A 20,047-nucleotide genomic window follows, 5' to 3' on the forward strand; every position below is an offset into this window, starting at 1 on the left:
AGATGTCAATAGCTATAAACACCGCCGGGCATACTCCATTTCCTCCAAGATGGTAGGCGATCTTTTCGCTTCGACATTAATAGAGCGGATGCGGCCCAAGAAGTTGGTGGAGTCCTGCTGAAACTCGTTGAAAGATTTACCCTATCTCCTTGTGGTGTGTCTCGGTGTCATCTGCGTAAAATTCCAATGCGAATACGGACCAGGGGGTGAGCCACGGGTTTGTCTACTTGATCTTCGGCGGGCGATCTGAAAGTCACCCGCGATCCCAGCCTCTTGTCCCCTCGGTTGGCCCAATCCATGAGGGAAAATGAGCTTAGTTTTACCAAATAGCATCAGCCTCACTCCTCATCCTGTTACTCTACTCATGGCATCTCGCACCAAGGGCACGCGTGGAGATCGGCCGCTGTAGACTGAGGACTTTCTACGTTTGGTCGGTATATATAGCCTTGCCTCTCTTAACTCAAGGCGCAGCTCAAGGTGCAGCTTTTAAGTGGCGAAATCTCTATCAGCTATCCAAGGGTACATGGATTGCATCGGGGCCCTGTGGCAGGAGCCGTACAATGTTGAGCATTCCGGGCATTTTGTTAAAGACCGTGCTCCGGCGCCCCGTCGGCTGCCTCGAGGTCATCGTCCCTGCTGAAGCTTTAGGTGTCTTTGAGAATGGTAGAATGCTGAAGCCCGCACCTGCGCCCGCACCGTCTGCCGCTACGATCAGTCACTTTTGAAAGTGCTCTGTTTCTTCGAGGGCCTTGAGGTTGATGTTGGTAGCTAGTGGGTCTGTGGAGGTTGTCCGTCATCTTCACTCCCTTTCGAAAACTATGCCATGATGGAAACTCTAGCAACCTAAGGTTAAGAAAACTGTGGACCCTACGCCTAGAAAATATAACGTATTGTGAGGTATCACAATTCTGGTCTATATATTACACCGATCCAGACGGCAATTCTTCCCTCAAGGTGTCTCTTGGAACGAGATACAGGATCGCTGGAACGTATTGTAATTCGCAATAGCTGCTTGAGCATGAAGAGACTAACACAGAGACGCACCTCTCCCAATATTCATCTCCATGCCCTTCATTGAAGCTATCGATCACTCACTGTGGATTAGCAATGATCTTTCTCAGTATGTAAATGACGGCATTGAGTGGCAGCTAGTGTAGATACCATACTCTCGGCAGGAGCTGGGACATGACATTACAACTACTTTATGACACACTCATCAATAATTTATAGAACCTGAGCGCTGGCTATCTGTCTCAACCAGCAAACTGAAACATAAAACAGCGTACCGAAAGGTTGACCCTACAAGCAGTGCTACCAAGATCGAAACCCCATTTGACTTGCTCTCATAGCTCATCAGCTACGAATCATGAAGAATCATTTCCCCTTGGTCTCATAAACAAGTGCCTTGATCATGAGTATCGGATAACCTACAGCTTTCTTCCTACATAAGACGACGATGAGTGTCAACTAGAGCAAGGGTCGGCTCTCAATCCGCAATTCAATTGAGCAAAACGCGTTCATTACCACTTTCATTACACAGCATTTTCTCACCCGTGACAGTATTTCATTCTACTTCCCAGCAAGTTCCCGGCTTCAGAACACCTCCCCCCCCCTGTAACTCAGTCACTTGTTCCTGCAGATTGCGACTCTCGTATTTCCTGTGCTTCCGCAGGGGGTCTTTCAAGTTTTGAGAGCCAGGACTCGTCGACGAAGCAAGATCAAATCTCTGACGGGGCTCATGCCCCCTAATTACGTTAAATTCCTTTACCAAAGATAAAGAATGACCAAGAGTTGACTTGTGATAGAGACTCACCGGGCTTGTGTTGCCTTCCTGGACCCGGCCAGGGAAGCTTGCTTCCTGCCTAGATCTCTGTAATCGCTTGATTCCCGCTTACGCGTGGATAACGGTATTTCAAGAGTGGCGACGGTGTCTGAGGATAGACTCCGTGCATCAATCCTGTTCCGAATCTGACGCCTGTTGTTACATACAACTCCTCTACCCCCCCTACCCCCCCCCCCCGGGGGATAAACCGCTGCCGAAGCTAGGGGGCATTCCTCACTAGATGCCTAGGCACCAAGTAATATAAAAGCACCCGTCTTGTTCTATCTTCAGCTCTCTCGGTATGGGTGCTGGCGGGGATTGGATGCGAGATACTTGAGGGGAGGCTCGTGACATCCTACAGGCGAGTTTCGGCTGAGTCTAACCCAATGCTTCTGTGATACACTGGTAAGGATGATGTCCTGCGCAACTAGTCAAGTCAGAACTACTCCAATACCCCACCCTTCTTTCCCTCAGTTGGATATTCCATGAGAATATGCAGACGATGAGTAGAACTTCCCGAAGGCGGGCTTGTTAGAATGACTTTCGTTCAACGATTTAGCCGAAGAGCCTTGCGGTGCTCGGTAGGAGCATGACTACACTCAGATCACCATGGTGTAACCAGTGTGTTCATTTAACACCAAAAGGCTGGAATTCTGAAGACATGATCTGTGGATGAGAGAGAGAAAAAAGGGGATAAAATGTTACGTCACGTCTTATAGAGGACACTTTCCAGCAGAGCTTACCGTCAATATGACACTTCGAACTATGAACTTGGAAGTTCATAGTGTTCCTAGACGTAACTTCATCATGTTTCCCTTTTGATTCGCTCGCCTTGACCCTCAAGGTTAGGCTGCTGCTCTTACGTCGTAGTCCTCTGCCTGCGTACGTCCAGCACAGCTAGCAAGAAGTCTCGACTCCTTCTCTTACCCTCGTCGCTGAGATTTGGACTCCACGGAGTATCCGACAGCCCTGATTTCTAAGAGTAACATGCAGAAAAAAGGCTCCTGACGGCAAGTAACGGAGCTGAGCTAGCTTTGCGAGTTTGCATGCTAGGTCGCTAGTACAGAATAGCCAGCATCAGGCTATTCCCGTGCCAAATTTCCATCAATAAAGGCGTTCCACTTAGCCCGAGTACTTTTTCATTGAGTGCCACATCACTAGAACGAAGACTCCTCAACGGCGGCGGTGGAGGTTGGAAAAAGCTGATCGCGTGGCTCACTCATCTTGCAGAGATTGTTGGAGTATTCTCGCTGTTCACACAACCCATCTAGAGGGTAAAACCATTCATCTTGCAATATTGAAAACTCAAAGTGACCAAATCAGTGAGTATATCTCAATAGAGGGGCCTCGTTGTCCAGATAATTTCTCCATATCTTTGAAATTAAAGTATCGAAGTGCGAGAGTTGCTCATCTATCAAAGATGCAGCTTCGGACACTGACCACCGTAGGAATGGCAGAGACGCAAGACATCGTCAGGCGTTATCACGTAACGAATGGAAATTTTGCAAATCTTTGTCACAGGCGAATGACTTGAACGGGCTTCGCCAACGTCGCAAAGCGGGTCAAGAAGCTTGCCGAGGTCGGCATTTGGTGAGAACCCCGGACATGCCAGTTGAATCGTGTGCGAAGCTCTCAATGGCACCGTAAGCTTCAACGCTCGTCGCCAATATTCGTTGAGAAATTTCGTGCTTCAAATTGACTTCAGTTGCTCTCTGCACCAGTGTCGCTGCCTACCTCACACATGGCGAAAAGGGAATGTTAACCAAAGGCTTTGACGCCGACGAAATGGACCTAAAGCGCGATCCTGATGAATGCGCGGACTATCATGAGGGGAGTAGAAGACAAGCTTGCCATCAAGCTGTCGTTTTACCATATAGAGTGGTTCCTGCTTGGTGATGAGGTTGCTCCATCACACCGCTCATTCATGAGGGCTTTTGCAGAAGGACTGTGGGGTTGTTAACCCGAAGAGTAACAACTTGCTTGAACGTGGTTGTGAAGCAATGAGCTATCGAGTGTAAATTGTGCTGTCGATGAATGTATTTCTCAAGGGCTGTCGAGAACCAGACAGTAGCCGATGCTTCATGCTGAGAGTAATTGTGAGAGATAGCGGTTGCGAAGGGCCAACTCATGCTCGTTTTCCGGAGCGTCCGTTCTCTGCATTGAGAGGAATTGTCGCGCCTATGAGAGTTCGAAGGTTCATGTATACGAGGCTCCTCTGCTATGATTATTTTATCATTCAGGTTGTCTCTGTCAAAGTGTAGAGAAGCAACCGTTCTAGCTTTCTGAGCAAGAAGTGCGATTTTTCTTGAGTGCGAGTCAAACAGAATATGTCCCCGGGACCAAATAGAGTTGCGACAGTAACAGGAACCAGCGAAGCGATAGCAGGGGACTCATGATTGCAAAAGGTAAGGTGAAGTCAGGTAAAGCGCCATAGCTTAATCACTCAGAAAGTAGGTAAGCGAGGCCAGCGACACAAAAGCGAAGACCAAATGGCGAAGGGGGCAACGATCTCGTTAGTGGGGTTCCACAGGAGTGCACCGATGGAGATTGTTCCCACCGTCTTACCGACCGCGAGCTTGACGAAGCGAATGGTCGCGCATATGCGCGTCTGATGAACTTTGCGTTTGGGAACAACAGACTATGTGAGTAGGATGGAATCCAGGTGTCTAAGTAGCACGTCAGCGGCATTGTGCGGGTGTTAGGGTAAGCCGACGGGCTGGTGTTGGGAACGAGGCAATGTGTCGTTTGAGAGCTTTGCGACGATGTGGTTTCGCTCGCATTTGTTTCTTTCGCGGACTCGCAGATGGTGGCTAAGCAGGTTATGGATACGCCGCTCACCTACCTTAAGATCGTGACGTTGCGCCACCTCGAAAATAAATATTTTGTGGTAAAGCCAGGCTCACCGTAAGCCTCTCAAGAGCTGGATTTTACGAGTGCATGAAGCACAGTGACTGCATAATTAATCACCGTTCATATGGAAGCCAAAACACTCTGGCATGTGTGAAAGCCAGCTGAATCACACAGCCTCATTGAGGCCGGAGCTGGGTAGCACATTCTTAACTAGGTCGAATCTCCCGGTCGGGGACGGGGAAAGGTGGACAACCAGGAAGGCCGACACACAGATCCCATGAGCCAGCCGAGGACCAGGCGAAGATTGAAATCGTGTCAAAACTTCTGGAGGAAGGGGGAAGTAACGTGCCGAGGTCATGGGAAAGTTCCAAGTGACGAAAGGCACAGGAAGAGAAACCATAAGAGGACGAAGCAAGTGTAAGTCAGAATGGCGCAGGCCGACCCCTGGACTTCACAAGCCGGGTCTCCCAAAGCGTGCCTGACCAGATCTCTGACCGCAAGATGTCTAGCTGAGATTGGACCCTGAAAGCCAACCAAGTCTAAACGGCAAACAAGCAGGGAGGCCATGTGGCGGTGGACCAGCGGTGGCCGATCGAGGAGGGGCGGCGAGGCACATTGGCCGCTTGGCCGCCTCGGGAAGGGGCCCGAAAATGTGGAGAGGCATCCGGGGTAGAGGAGCGGTGTCATCAATGCCAGTCGCAAGTCTAAGGTAGCGGCTCAGAGATTCGCGAACGATGCGCTGACATGCGCCACTGGGACCATACAGAGAGAAGTATTGTGCACAGATTATATCTCAAGCTGGGCGAACTACACAGTCTAGACTATGGCGTAGTTGAGTGAATTGCGCCACCGGGCTTTTCGGCCGAGTCGACTGGCTCGTCTGGTGGTTTGTAGCGGCCTTCAATTGACTTTGGATTCTGCCTCTAAACGTGGAAATAATGACTCGCTGCATCTGAACTTGTGGAGAGACACAACGTGTGTATGGGTATAGGTATTCAATTCGCCTTAGACATGTTGCGCAGACATCACACAATTGCCGTACTAAATGGACAAGGGAAGACGAACAAGATCGTTGTAAACTGGAAAATTGTATGTATGTCAGCCATGGGGGGAAAGCAATGAGATTAGTCCTTGATGCCTTGCTGGGAATGAAGATGACATTGGTAGAGAGAGCGGCTACACTTGATTTGGCATGGAACTGTGGCCCTGTCGAGGAATTTCCATTTTGATCTGATAGAATAAAGAAGGAGCAATCGGCCCAATCAACGGTGACGAGTACGGAGTAAGGTGCAACGGTGCTAGTGGCAAGTGCAAAGGAGAAAGGGTGGATGCGGGTGCGGCTGCCCCTCAAGGCCCCTTGTTCCTTCCCCGAAACATGAAGCGAACCCCAAGGCCCCAATGCCCCAATGCGGCGCGCGCCCCATTCAAATCCACCCCTGCGACTGCCATGCCAGATGTTCACGGATGACTAATGGCGCGTTCCCCCTGCGGCTAGCAATCGTATCCGGGTCCGTGCGTTTCAACTTCACGCGTTGTCTGTTTTTCGCACCCGTAACTCTGAGCCGCAAATTCGACGTCACCTCGTCTCCTGATGATCTGTTCAACTCTTTTCCATTTCAGCATCACCTTCGCAACTGCACTGTAACCTTGTTGCGTGCCGGAGATTCGTGCGCGGTACCGTTTCGCCAATGCCCCGCCCCTTCCTCCAGCCGTACCACTACTCCGCGCGCCACCTCCTCCTGACGCGGTGATTTCCGACCACCTCTCTTAATCCCCATCGAAACAAGTCCCAATACTGGGCCAATAATCGCGAAACATGCCTTCAAAGCCTTCAACACCGAGGCGATCCTTTACCGGTCGAAAACGTGGACGTCCTCCAGGTACAACCAATGCCACACGCAGTGCGCGCGACCTCGAAGATTCCCCCGCACCACCTCCCTCCGGCCGATCTACGCGCGACCACGCCACCCCTTCTGCAGTTCCTCACACCGAGCCGGCGCCTAAGAGAAGAAGATACATTCCTGGAGGCGCTGGTGGTGGAGGCCGTTTCATCGATGATGATGGAACTGAGACGCCCATCGCAGCAGTGCGTAGACCACCAAGGGAGCCGCGCAGCGTGTCGGCGATAGTCCCAAGACGAGAACGAAGCGCAAGATTACGAACCGCCGCGGATCGAGAAGACATGGAATTCAGTTCGGCCGCGGCTGTCGCAGCGGCCGTTGCAGAAAACGAAGGATACAAGCCCAGAGAGGAACGGGGCTGGGAGGAATTCCACCCTAAGCTCGATATCGATGCCACCTTCATGATGTTCCGCTCTGAAGAAGTCGATGGAATTCCTCTCCCTGTCGCCAAATCGCCTCCGAGGACACCAGCAGGAGTACGGCCATCCACCCCGATGAATGGATCCAATACACCCTTGAGAGAAATGAACCCGGCTTCGACGGGCAATACACCGGCGCCCACCACAAATTCCTACTTCAGCCTTCCCGTCGCTGGAAGTGAAACGCCACAGAAGCGTCGCACGAGGCCACCCCGTGAATCTGTCTCCTTCCTCGGTCGAGATCTGGCTCCAGCAGCGACACCAAGACTACCCCAAGTCCTACCTATTCGGAATCAAACCCCCAAGGAGCGTCTGGACCTCAAGGCACCTTCTTATCGCAGATCTGACCAGGTTGAGCAATTCGAGAGCAAGAGCTTTGGTCAAGCGCGATACGTAGACAAGTCGATGATGAATGTAGGATATCAGGAGACTGATCGTTACATGCGCTCCGAGGGCAGACTTATTAAAGCGGCGGAGCCAAATTTGGAGGACGACCTCGAACAATCAGCGGCCAAAGTAGATGGCGAAGCGCAACCAATATCTGGAACGAATGTTGGACGTGTCGAGTACGACATGGACGAGCAGGATGATAAGTGGTTAGAGGTTTACAACAGGGAACAAAGGAAGGGCAACGAACTGGAACCAATCACCCGCGAAGTATTTGAGATTGCCATTACGAAAATCGAAAAAGAGTGGCATGCGTTGGAAAAGCGGATACCAAAGCCCAATCCTAAACCGCCTCAGACCCATCGGCCGCGGTCTAGTTCGGCCGCGGCTGTCAATGGCGAACCACAAGTTGGGGAGGAGCAAGACAGCAAATGCGCGATTTGCGATGACGGCGACTGCGAAAACACCAATGCCATTGTCTTCTGTGACGGATGCGACCTCGCAGTCCACCAGGAGTGTTATGGTGTGCCCTTCATTCCAGAAGGCCAGTGGCTTTGCAGGAAGTGTCAGCTCATCGGTCGAGGCGTACCGGTAAGATTTCATCCCGCGCCCTTTCACTTTCTTGACATCATTACTAAAACGCTCCACAGACTTGCATCTTCTGCCCCAACACAGACGGCGCTTTCAAGCAGACCAATTCATCCAAGTGGGCGCACCTTCTCTGCGCAATGTGGATTCCTGAGGTGTCCCTTGGGAATGCCACTTTCATGGAGCCTGTCATGGATGTGGAGAAAGTACCCAAGACGCGCTGGAAGTTGAATTGCTATATCTGCAATCAGAAGATGGGTGCCTGCATACAGTGCAGTAACAAATCTTGCTACCAAGCGTTCCACGTAACGTGCGCACGACGGTCGCGCCTCTTCCTCAAAATGAAGAACAGTCACGGGGCGCTTGCAGTTCTTGATAACAGCATGATACTGAAGGCTTTCTGCGACAAACACTGTCCTCCCGACTACTCCAAAGACAATGGCGTCACTCAAGCAGCGCGGGAAGCTAAGAAGTTCTACAAGCGGGCAATGAAGGGACGGATCTGGGCAGACAGCCAAGCAACAGCTCATGCGCTGGCTGCAAATCACCGTAATGCCTTAACAGAGCACCCACCCGACGAAAGTCAAATGACGGGAGCCAAATTTGCGTCCTATGTTGGCGGAGACAAAAAGAAGGGGCAACCCGGAAAGCAGATTTGGAAGCTACCTTCAGGCGCGCCCATCATTCCCCAAGCTGTCTTTGAGATTGTGGAACAGGCGCTTTCTCGGTTCCCGTTCCGCAAGCGCAAGGATTTCGTCAGCGAAGCATGTCGCTACTGGACGCTCAAGCGCGAGGCCCGCCGTGGTGCGGCGCTTCTCAAGCGACTGCAGTTACAGATGGAGACCTTCTCATCGATGGAGCTTACAAGGCGGAACTTTGCGCAAATGGGTCCATCTGGGAAAGCCCGTCTTTCACGGCGTGTCGAATTCGCCGAGGCGTTGCTCAAGGACCTCTGGGAACTGAAGCTTCTCTCTGAAAGCGTCGTCCAGAGAGAGCAAGAAAAGCTCGACGCTGCAGAGCTTGAGCAAGAGTTCGTGGACACTTGCTATTTCCCAATCGCGAAGCTGCTGGGACCGGTCGTTGAAAAGGCGATATTGTAAGTGATATCATCCACTTTGTCGAATCAACCTGCTAACCGGACTTAAAGCCTCGACAAAAACATTTTTAAGGAAGGCCTCTTGGAGCTCCAGGAGAAACTGGAGTGCCGATTCTATACCAACACCCTCGTCTTCACCCATGACTTGTGTGAAGTAATTCATGTCGGCATCAATACAGAGCCTACGCACCTCGAAAATCCGTCCCAGGGCGGCACTCTCTCGCCTGTAAAGCAGAACTTCCACGACCCGAGGCAGAGGAAGACGCTCGGCAAACGAATACTGAAGGCTGTCCAGCCACAACTTGAAACGGCCCTCAAAACAGAAGCCGAAATCACTCACAAGCCGTATGAGACTCTGGCTAAGGAGTTTGAGGGTATGCTAGAAGCCAGCATCGAATTCCGTCAGCCATCCATCACCGTCTCCCGCACAGAAGAGAGCACCGAACCCAGCCAGGATACTATCATGGTGGATGCTGCTACCGAGCAGATCACTGTTGCAAACGACGAGAGCGTCAAGGGTGCAGGCGCCACAGCCGATGCTGCAGCAGACGAGATGGACATCGATGCCGAAGGAGAAGAAGATGACGGCAATATTGAAGTCAACACTTCGACTTTGGACAAGCCAAGCGACGTCCACTCATCGAATTCGTCGGTGGCGGGGCATGAGGGCAACGGTAAGGCTGCTGTCAAGATTGAAGGGTCAGTGGCTCCGACCGTTCAGCCCACAGATACGCCGCCTGAGGCGGGCTATGTGCCTGCCAGTAGACCAACGCAACCGGCCCCTCCAACGCCACCGCAGTCCAACGGCAGCCTGGGCAACGAGTCCACAGATCCATTGTCTGAGGGCGGCGTACCCTGGTACTTTTCCGACTTCAAACCCAAGGGAACAACCATTGTCGAGGAGACGTGGACCGGTCGCGAGGCGCTCCGCAGTCTTAGCGAGGACCTCACCGACATGGATGAGCAGGAGCTCGAAGGCCTGGCCTTTGATGTAGAGGACAGTACTATCACTGCATCGTCAACCGTCAATGACGAAGTGGCGGACACGATTGTCAGCAAGGCCAAGTCCAACAACAACAATAAGGTCCGCAAGCGCACGAGTGCCCGAGCATCTGCTAGAAGGAGATAGTTGTGCTCTTCGCCCCCTGTCTGTCTCAACGACAACCCTCTCTCTTCATGGAGAGTCGCAACGCCCCTTTGTTATGAATTTTGTGTTTTTAACGAAATTGTATTTGTACAAGAGAAGACCCCGACGACATGTCCCAATTGTTTCTCCCCCTTGCTTGCTTTTCATTTTCCCGGCAACTACATCTCGCGTCACGATTCCCCCAGCTTTTACACCGTATCCTTTAACTACACCCCGTGCGCCGCGTCTACTATAGCGAGGCCGCGTGCCTATTACTACCATCAATACTTTTTCTTCCTGTTTCTTCCTTGAATTTTATTCAGTGGGTTTGATTACTAGGCGTTTAAGAAGTTGGAGGGAATGCCTCCCGCAAACTTTCACCAAACATGGCTTTTCTTCAAGGGCGTTTTCGGATCAAGGAAGAGTTTTTACCAGGTTAGCAAGGGGGAGGCTTCACGCACACACAAACACCCCGTTATACCGCCCACGCGAGATGGCAGAGGCTTTTCTTCTTAGCTTAGCTAGTATTGAGAGCGACTTCTTATTTTCTTCTCCCTGTTAAAGTCATGAGTATGAAATGTTCTGAGAGTGAGGAAGGAAGGAAGAGGTGTTGTCGTTGTTTTTGAGTTTTCCTGCCTATTGGTGTTCCCTGCCATCTTTCTTCTAGGATAGAGCGACGGAGGAAGGTGATTTGAAGTTGAGACCTATCCGAGGCCTTTGTATGTAGTGTGAGCGGTATGTGATGATGGTCGAATAAGAGTTTCTGAGTGTGCAACATGAAGGTGCGTGCGCGTTTGTTTTGGAGAATACACTACGTGTTCCTTGTATCCTGATGTTTTGAAGTTCTTGGGTAATCTATTCATCTGTGTTGTATCCATGTATGAAAATGTGCCGTGATTGGAGTTGATGAAATGTGAGTTGTCTACTGCGCCTTGTGTTTAAGAATACTTTCAAGTGTCTCAAATACTCCGTGTTACGTGTTCATGTACATGAAGACTGGCATGTGACCACCAGGAGGGTTGACGCCCGTCTCGGAGTATACACCAGGAACTCTGAAATGGCTATAAGCGTGATGTACAAAGATAAGTATTACTGGGTATTCCGCCTCTAAGGAGAGATGTAGGAACCGACGCAAATTTATCTATCCGCATGTATCACACTTATGTATGGGCTCTGCTACCATCATATAAGTTACCGAGAACCCTAGACATCATGTATGGGATGGCGGAGTTCCGCACACAGATAAGCAAATCGGCCACGAGCACCCGGTATCCCTTCAACTGTGAGATGCCGTCAACACATCTGTACGTACTTTCCTAAGAGGCAACAACGAATTATATCTATCTGGACCTATTTCCCTTGCATCTGCCAATGAATAGGTTTGAAATAAAGTAAGAGTTGGAGAAAGACTGGAGATGGATGTACTGACGCCTCCCAGCAGTTGAAGGAATAAGTCGTGAATAATGGTCAGAGAGCCTACTGTCTGAAGGTCAGCTTACTACCGAGACGCAACGGAGCCTCACCAGCGGCTATCACGCTTAGCGGACCTCAAAACTTAATGCACAGAAAACCAAGAGCCTCAAACCACCAGCTGAGAGTATGAAGAATCAACTGCAACTTCAGAGTCATGACAAGGCTGCGCGGAAGTCATACTCCACATGTCTGTCTGCCTAGGCACACGTCCTCGAGGGCAGAAGAGAGGGTGGGCACTAGGGATGCGCTGCCACGTCGCTCAGTCTGTGGTGGAGGGGCATTGAATCGGTGAGAAAACGACGACCACCACGACCAACCCACCACTGCGAAGAGGCGAGTGTGCCTGATGGGGGGACGTCGCGGGGCAGTCATGTGATGCGTACCCACCCGCCGAAAAGTTGGGGGATTGACCAGGAGGAAGATGGACTTGGAAAAAAAGGCCTTCATCTGAAGGGAAAAGCAGAATTGCGTGGCTTGTACCTATTCAGAGAATTGGCTGAAGGGCTTTTCTCATTGGACGCTGGAAAGCGCAAAGGTCAGCCAGCGAGCGGGGGGAGGGACGTCGGTATGGACGGGGGGCTCCGCCAATTGGATCATACAAAGTACTTGACTTGATGTAACTGGGCCACTTTTCCCCGATTGCCCCTCCTTCCCCCTCCTCATCGACTGAGAGCGGCGGCCATGGCATCTGTTGGATAGGAGGGGAATCCGAACTCAGACGTAGATCCTTCGGTCCTGGCCGAAGGCTGCGAGCGTGTTTGTAGTCGATGGACTCAACTGATTACCCATCCAGCAGACTGCCTAGTAATACCAAGGAGGATGTGCTGCACGACATGATCCTGACGCACTCTTCATACACTTACATGCTGTACGGCTTCCGTGGATGCAGGCTGACTGACAGGCAGACAGACACATGACTGACGTAGTTGGCATACTTTTGCTGCGGTCCAAGTCTTGTGCCGTTCGTTCCGCAGCTTGCGTCTCCCCATAGTCACTTTCTTGTTGAACATTTCGACCCTGACGTGACGTGAGGTCCCGTTTCGTCCACATTTCCAGCATAGAGAGATTGAACGGTATGTGCCGGAATTCCCTCAAGGATCGACTGGGGAATTTTCAAATGCAACGAGGCTACCCCAATATTCTACTGGTCAGACAGTTTTCGACTTTCGGGTGATATCTCTCCATTGAGTGCCCGTGCCAAATCTTCGCCTTGACCGCTTCAAGTCTCGGTGGTCAGAACCTAGAGCGCATTGGTGGGTGTAATTAAGAACCGCCGTCAGCCTCTGGTTGGCAACTAAGAGCTGGGCAAGGCTCTGGATGAGGGAACGAATAGGCATCGAGCCGGTCGAATGAACGGGGTCAGTTAGCCCACCTTAGCAGCTCCACAGCCCGTCTGACGAAGCTGGCCTTTGATGTAAGTTGAGAAATATCACCATGCTTACGGTTGGATGCTGCCCTTGAAAGTGCTGGTCCCGATTCAAGTCGATTTGTGAGAGTATGATGCCCGTGTTCTCAACGGTAGCGGTTGGCTGGGTTGATATCGGCACCTAACTGTGGTCACAGTGGTGTTAGAGCCACATCTCTGTCGATACCGCGATGTGATCGACGCTAGATTAATATGTCTTGGTCTGAGTCCCTGGGTTTGTTGCCTCGCGGATTTGATCTTACAAACAAATCGTCAAATGTTCGGGCCGGATGCGAGGCCTGGGAGAGAGTAAAAAAGAGGGCAACAATGTCTTGCATCGAGCTGGCTTGCATGTCTCTTCAGCTGATCTTCGAAGCGTTGGCGTTTTCCCTCAAATGGCCGTGCCACGCGGGGAAGCTTTTGAGTAGAGGCTAATCTTGGCATCTGCTGAGTACCGTAGTGAGACGGAGAAGTTTTCGAGGGTTGGGGTATGGGCGGGCGGTGTCTGAAAGCGACCATGGACCGAGAGCGTCGCTCATCGAACAAGACAAATGCAGGACTCAAGTGTCACTATCTCATATTCTACTGGCATGGAGCAGCGCCTGCGAACAATTGGATGCTTGAGGATTTCCGACGTACAGATGTTGACTGTCCCTGGACGCGGAAACATGGAGCGTCTGGTCTGCGTACGACTCGCCGTCGTCTTTAACAGCACTGATAAAGTTCAGGTGCGAGAAACACACGACACGCACACACGATGACTAGTGGTAAGGTTGGTTGTGTCGAGCGCGAGCGGCTTCAGATGAATGCGGTGAATGGTGGTATTGGCGAGCGCCTTGACTTGTGTGGCCACCCGGTAGACCGTCTGACATGGCGTTACTCAGGGGCCTATTCGGGGTCGGACCCTGATGATCATGGTGTTATGGTTGAGGAGTGACACTCAGTAACCACCAGCTCGTAGGCGGAGACGAGGAAGGGAGATGCCGAGGGAGAGCGGCATGGATGGGATTGCTTCCGTTGCGCTGTTGGAGAGGAGGCACAAGCTGGATGATTGGCGGTCCAGAAGGGGTCATCGCTGTCCGTCGTCGGTCTCGTTCAAGCCTGTCGGCCCAGCGTCCCAGAGGCTGCAACATGTGGAATTTCGAGTGTCATACATAGAGTAGAGTTGATACGGAAGACTGGTGGTTTGTTTAGCCAACGATAAACCACTATGTTTGTTACTGTTCTGGCCCAAGATGTCTCGCAACTTAGACTTGTGAATGGATGATGGACGAAAACGGCCATGGCAGACGTCTTTCTGTGTTGTAAGGTGCCAGTGGACAATGAGCGTCAGGTCTGTGACAGGCTTGGGGGGGAAGGGAAATATCTTACGAAGCAAATGCCAAGTTGTATGAAGGCAGAGTTTAAGGTAAGAAGGAAGTCAAGCTCAGCGCCCGCGCAAGCCACAGGTGGAAGGAAAGAGACAGTCAAGTGGGAGATAGAATGATCTTCCACTTGACTTATCTAGATCCCTACTACTATGATTACTATTTCTTTTCTCTTTGCCCTCTATCTATTCTATGAATAGTACATGAAAACAATAGTAAGAAGAAATAATAGAAAAGACAAGTACCTTACAGTATGAAAGATAGCAGTGGTAGGGCGGTAGGCGATGGAACTTGCCTACCTCAGTATGTTGGGGCATTGGCCGGCATAAGGTACTATTTTGTCCAGTGACGTATGGAAGGCTTCAGGCGGCAGAATGGCATACATACCTTCCTCACAGGGCACCTTCCCGAGGCAAGTAATTCAGAGAGGCTCGCTAATGGTACCTACCTAGGTAGGGTTGCATAGAATCAGAACAGCGGTACTAATAAACTCCATGCATAGGAAGGAATTCATCATAATGCAATACCAACGACCTACTGCCTATTACCTAGGTACGTAAGGTTGGGCAGATAATCTCCGTCCGAATGTTTGACTCGCATGGGCTGCACTGTCAGTTTGCAAGCCGGATATCTGGTTGCAAGGGAGGGAAAGCACTCCCACTCGGGGATTTGGAGAAACATCTCTAGAAGTAAACAAACCAGATGGGGGCACAGGCGGTGACTTTGGCACTAAACGCTCGGGATTATCAAGGGGGAGGCTGAGCCGGATGTGATATTCGACGGGACGCCGCCATGATACAAGTTTAGAACAGCCGTATCTCCAGCTCCAGCTCCCGCGGCGGGTCCCGTCGATTCGATGACTTGGACCATGGTCAAAAGCCAGTCGGTCCGGCGGGTGGGGTTTTTCATCTCTTCATGACCCCCGGTGCGTGACACCTTCATCCACCAGTACCACGTCCAAGGCCCCCAGCCCAACGTCCACTCCCACGGCCCACAGGCTTCCGCGCTCATGGAGTGTTACCGCTCCCAACTGAGGAGCCTCACCTCCCGCAAGCTTTCAGGCTCGATGAGGCCCCTGTGGCTAACCCTTGCCGCTGGGTCGTGGATTTGTTCTCAGTGTTCCACGGGTGGGCAATGCCCCAGACTGGCACTTCAGGGACAATGCCATGGCAGATTTGCCATCATGCTTCCTTGGATAGAGTAGGAATCCTCATGGCGCATCTCCCAGTAGCACCCTCTGGCTTCAACACCTTGATAAAGATAAAAAGTCCTAGCCTGAGATGGTCGCGAGCCACCTACCTAAGCCTGGTAGATAGGAAATGCACATGCCTCATGTAACATGTCAAAACCAGCCAAATTATGTAGGCCGTACAGATGTAGATGTGTCTGATCCAAGGTGAGGCAGGTACTCCGAAGGCGTGTTGCGGTAGTTGCCGTGGCCGGCAAGACGGGTAAGGTGAGAGGCAAGCAAGGGAAGACACGAACAAAATCCAAGGGCAGGCACCCCCTGCCGCACCTACCCTACCAGTCAGTACCTTACGCATGCCTGGGTCGCGCTTTCCCATTCCTCCCGTCGCCGAGAAAAACGTGCCTGCCACTCCTGCCCAACCTGAAGCTCCCTGACTGGTCGACGGGCGGGCGACTGGCGTGCTGAGAAACGGACAACGGGAGGCGCTTGCCGATGCAAAGACGCGGTGATGCACCGAAATGTGCCAACCCAACCAGCGACACGCTTCAAAACACCACACCTTCACTTTCTCGCTGGTGTGCTTACCTTACCTGTGGAGGGAGGGCATGTCTTCCTTAGTAGGCGGGAGGACGTGGAGCGATGCGCCTACGTACCTTAGTCGGGGGCGGCATCTACCTAGTTGGCAGGCGCGATGGGAGAGGGAAAGAAAAAAAAAAAAAAGAAACGTAGATACGGATTAGACGGGGACTGAGGGGGAAAAAAAAAGTCGAGACCAGTACTACGACCCCAATTTTATCCCGTCCAGATCTCCCTCTCTTGGATTATTTTTTCTCTCTCTTCGTCCTCCACCTTGCCTTATTCCTGATCACGATCCTCGGCTTCGCTTTTCATTTTCGTATTATGAGGCCGCTTGTCCGTTCTCAAAGCGACATAGTGAAGCAGCGGAAACGCGAACAGAAGAAGGGAAAACCCAAACCCCCATAAGTAGGCATAACATAATACCTACCCGGTCTCACATTGTTTTCCGTCTTGCATCCTTGATATTCGCACAAAGTGCAACTTCACCTCAAAGGCAACCTAATTTAATTTTGTCTGTCGCCTCTGGGTTTGGTATCTCTTTCTTGCCCGTCCTGCCTGCCTTTAACGCTTCGAGAGCCCATAATATCTGCACCACCCACACCCATCAGCGATCACTTAGTGCCCATAGCACTATCCCTCTTTAGCCATCCCCCCTGTAGTACGAGCGACCCCCCTCACGCTTTTCTCACCCAGACACAGGCAGAGGAGACCAATCCCTCCACACCTCTCTCTTTTCCTCTCCCATTTTCTGCGCTCCTCCTGCCGACTCCTGCCTTTCCGACCGAGCAGCCCGCCGCCGCCCAACACAAAACACGAAAATCCTCCCCTCAAACCCACCCTCACCTCTCCCTCCCCCCAAAGCCTCTTTTTCCCCCCACGAGGCCACCTCTTGACCCAACGGCGACGATACGTCTATTCAAGACGACAACGCGATCTAGAGATTTCCATCTCTTCAATACAGTCAAAACAACGACGATCAATCAAACAGACGAACTCCGCATCGCTGTTTACGGCAAGAGCGGCACCTGCTGAAAAAAAGGCGAAGCTATCAACAGACGGCCCTATCTCCAGCGGCGAATCCCACCCCATACAGGCGAACTCGATCCCGCACAGGGACGACGAAAATTTTCTCAACGACGACGCGAGACGCTACCACACTTTCTGGTCTGCGAATAATCCATAACGTCGAACATTTCTGTCGCCGCTTTCTCTTCCTCGGAAAGAAAGGCCTACAAGAGCTGAGATCACTTCGCCGTAAGTCTTTCGCCCTGTCCCGCTCGCGCTTCCCCTCTCCTGCCTACTCACAACCACGTTGCCCTCAACCTCCCCGCGCCCTTCCCAAACAAAGCGGTCAAATAAGTAGTCTACCATCTTGCGGCATACTGACCACGCGTCTTTTCTGAACAGACACGAGAAGTGCATCGTTCCCGTAAACTGGGCATTCTTTGTCTCTGGCCGCTGCAAAGTTACCCCTCCCCTTCAGTGCTCTTGCTTGCCGCAGTCGCGAACAAATCCATCGGTATCAGCGGGCCATCTTTCTGGCTGGTGAGGATTTAAGATGGCGGACCAACATGAGGTCGACCTTGACTCGATAATCGACCGCCTCCTCGAGGTTCGTGGAAGCCGTCCCGGTAAGCAGGTGCAGCTTCTCGAGGCTGAGATCCGCTACCTCTGCACCAAGGCTCGTGAGATCTTCATCTCCCAGCCCATTCTTCTCGAGCTCGAGGCTCCCATCAAGGTACGCTTAATCTTTGGGCCTGGCTAGGCCGACTTACTTCCCCATGCTTTGCCTTCCCCGAGTTGCACAGACCTGCTGACGCCAACCCCTCACCCAGATCTGCGGTGATATCCACGGACAATATTACGACTTGCTGCGTCTCTTCGAGTATGGCGGCTTCCCTCCCGAGGCCAACTATCTCTTCCTGGGTGATTACGTCGATCGTGGCAAGCAGTCCCTCGAGACCATCTGCTTGTTGCTCGCCTACAAGATCAAGTACCCCGAGAACTTCTTCATTCTCCGCGGCAACCACGAGTGCGCCTCCATCAACCGTATTTACGGTTTCTACGACGAGTGCAAGCGCCGCTACAACATCAAGCTATGGAAGACATTTACGGACTGCTTCAACTGCCTGCCTATCGCCGCTATCATCGACGAGAAGATTTTCACCATGCACGGCGGTCTCAGCCCTGATCTGAACTCCATGGAGCAGATTCGCCGCGTCATGCGACCCACTGACGTATGTTTGCACCCCTCACGAAGCCAATTGCTGGCCTCGTCTCGAATTACTTGTTGACTAATTCTTCAAACCACAGATTCCCGATTGCGGTCTTCTCTGCGATCTGTTGTGGTCTGATCCCGACAAGGACATCACAGGCTGGAGCGAAAACGACAGAGGTGTCTCCTTCACTTTTGGTCCCGACGTTGTGTCCCGGTTCCTTCAGAAGCACGATATGGATCTGATCTGCCGTGCCCACCAAGTCGTGGAAGACGGTTACGAGTTCTTCTCCAAGCGCCAGCTCGTGACCCTGTTCAGTGCACCGAACTACTGCGGAGAATTCGACAATGCCGGAGCCATGATGAGTGTGGACGAGAGCTTGCTCTGCTCGTTCCAGGTGAGAAGACGGCGATGGAAATTCTACTGTGCCGGCCAAGTCAACTGACGAGACTCTCCTACAGATTCTGAAACCTGCTGAGAAGAAACAAAAGTACGTCCCTGGTGGTCTCGGAGGCAACAGCCGACCAGTCATCTCTCCCCGGAAGTCCGCTTCCAAGTGAAATCAAGAGTTTATACGAACATGCACATCTTTTTAGGTTCGGCCGTCGTTAAATGCCTCCCGTCCATATCGACCGCTCTACTTTTACGTCCACCGACGCGGGTCTCTCGCGACCCCTTCACACCGTCCTCCCGCCTTCTCGATCCTCTGAGTCACCATCCGTCCACTCTTCGACTTGTCCGATTCTTCCCGAGCCCACCCACCGACTACAACCCGCGCAAACTGTTCACGATTACGGCTGTCTGGTAGCAGAAGATAAACACACAAAAACACTGGAATTTGCAATGGCTATCACAACGTTTCACGTGCCTCTGTGCGAAGCCCCTCGGTGGACATGAACTCACCCAGGGGTGTAATAATGAGTGATTTGCACGCCAATAACGCGCCAAGAGCAGCCTCGATTTACTGTTCCATTGTGGGAATACCTGTCCCCTCCCCCAGCCGCCACTGCCACAAAGACTTGTCCAAAAGTCAGTGTGCTGAGGCGCCAATTGGCAATATCCACCGTGGTCACGGGGATCATATGAACTTGAACATCCGCTATTGTGCCCTCGAGCTTGCATCGCGGCCGTAGGGGGCCGTGTCTCAGCTCAATGTCGTGGTGGCACTTGTAAGACTATAATCTACTCGGCATAGACAGAAGCAAGCCCGTCGCGGGGTTGGTATTCTGGTTTCTCAAAGGAGGCATTGCTCATCGGCCGGGCAACGGGGGGGGTTGGGTGTCGCTTTTCACTTCTTTTTCTGCTTGTACTATTCTCCATTGACTCTGGTCTTTTTTTTTTCCGTCTTTTCTTGTAACGCTGGAGGAGAAGGGGCGTATGGTCGGCAGAGGTCTGTTGCTGAGACATGTGTTCAGGGGATCGCTGCACAGATCACTGTGTGTACGATCTTGGAATGATGGGGTCTAACAATCCGGCTCCGAATTGATGGTTTCTGTGAACAGTTCGCTCTAGGCATTCCTGTGGGGTTGACCCGGCGTGGTCAGGTTCACGTCGAGTTCTGTCGCAAAGGAGGATGCTGCGGCTAGTAATTGCAATGAAAAAAAGCCAACCTTTATACGTTTGATCAAC

General features: G+C 51.8%; 4 protein-coding genes across 4 annotated transcripts; 3 read left to right on the forward strand and 1 right to left on the reverse strand.

Annotated features, from left to right (window-relative positions):
- Positions 1–12: 12 nt before the first annotated feature.
- CLUP02_03672 (uncharacterized protein) lies at positions 13–6,450 on the reverse strand (the record flags this gene model as incomplete). The annotated part of the gene is made up of 33 exons (XM_049282690.1): positions 13–141; positions 201–312; positions 379–410; positions 524–671; positions 720–777; positions 927–1,027; positions 1,096–1,148; positions 1,259–1,357; positions 1,432–1,467; positions 1,525–1,569; positions 1,628–1,700; positions 1,814–1,957; positions 2,156–2,241; positions 2,431–2,488; positions 2,547–2,612; positions 2,686–2,757; positions 2,832–2,879; positions 2,981–3,110; positions 3,263–3,392; positions 3,421–3,548; positions 3,614–3,707; positions 3,769–4,211; positions 4,295–4,460; positions 4,536–4,664; positions 4,726–4,742; positions 4,790–4,833; positions 4,943–4,996; positions 5,058–5,181; positions 5,252–5,411; positions 5,481–5,629; positions 5,738–6,114; positions 6,222–6,260; positions 6,299–6,450. 33 exons carry the CDS (start codon positions 6,448–6,450, stop codon positions 13–15), a joined length of 3,696 nt encoding a protein of 1,231 aa, XP_049139833.1.
- A 38-nt stretch (positions 6,451–6,488) lies between these two features.
- CLUP02_03673 (PHD-finger domain-containing protein) lies at positions 6,489–10,192 on the forward strand (the record flags this gene model as incomplete). Its single annotated transcript, XM_049282691.1, has 3 exons — positions 6,489–7,970; positions 8,030–9,063; positions 9,115–10,192. 3 exons carry the CDS (start codon positions 6,489–6,491, stop codon positions 10,190–10,192), a joined length of 3,594 nt encoding a protein of 1,197 aa, XP_049139834.1.
- Positions 10,193–17,760: 7,568 nt separating this feature from the next.
- Positions 17,761–18,978, forward strand: CLUP02_03674 (calcineurin-like phosphoesterase; the record flags this gene model as incomplete). The annotated part of the gene is made up of 4 exons (XM_049282692.1): positions 17,761–17,940; positions 18,038–18,439; positions 18,516–18,815; positions 18,880–18,978. The coding sequence occupies 4 exons, from the start codon at positions 17,761–17,763 to the stop codon at positions 18,976–18,978; spliced, it is 981 nt and encodes a 326-aa protein (XP_049139835.1).
- A 52-nt stretch (positions 18,979–19,030) lies between these two features.
- Positions 19,031–19,551, forward strand: CLUP02_03675 (uncharacterized protein; the record flags this gene model as incomplete). The annotated part of the gene is made up of 2 exons (XM_049282693.1): positions 19,031–19,290; positions 19,326–19,551. The coding sequence occupies 2 exons, from the start codon at positions 19,031–19,033 to the stop codon at positions 19,549–19,551; spliced, it is 486 nt and encodes a 161-aa protein (XP_049139836.1).
- Positions 19,552–20,047: the final 496 nt, after the last annotated feature.

Source organism: Colletotrichum lupini, chromosome 2, assembly GCF_023278565.1.
Source record: "Colletotrichum lupini chromosome 2, complete sequence".
Classification (NCBI taxonomy): Eukaryota; Fungi; Ascomycota; class Sordariomycetes; order Glomerellales; family Glomerellaceae; genus Colletotrichum; species Colletotrichum lupini.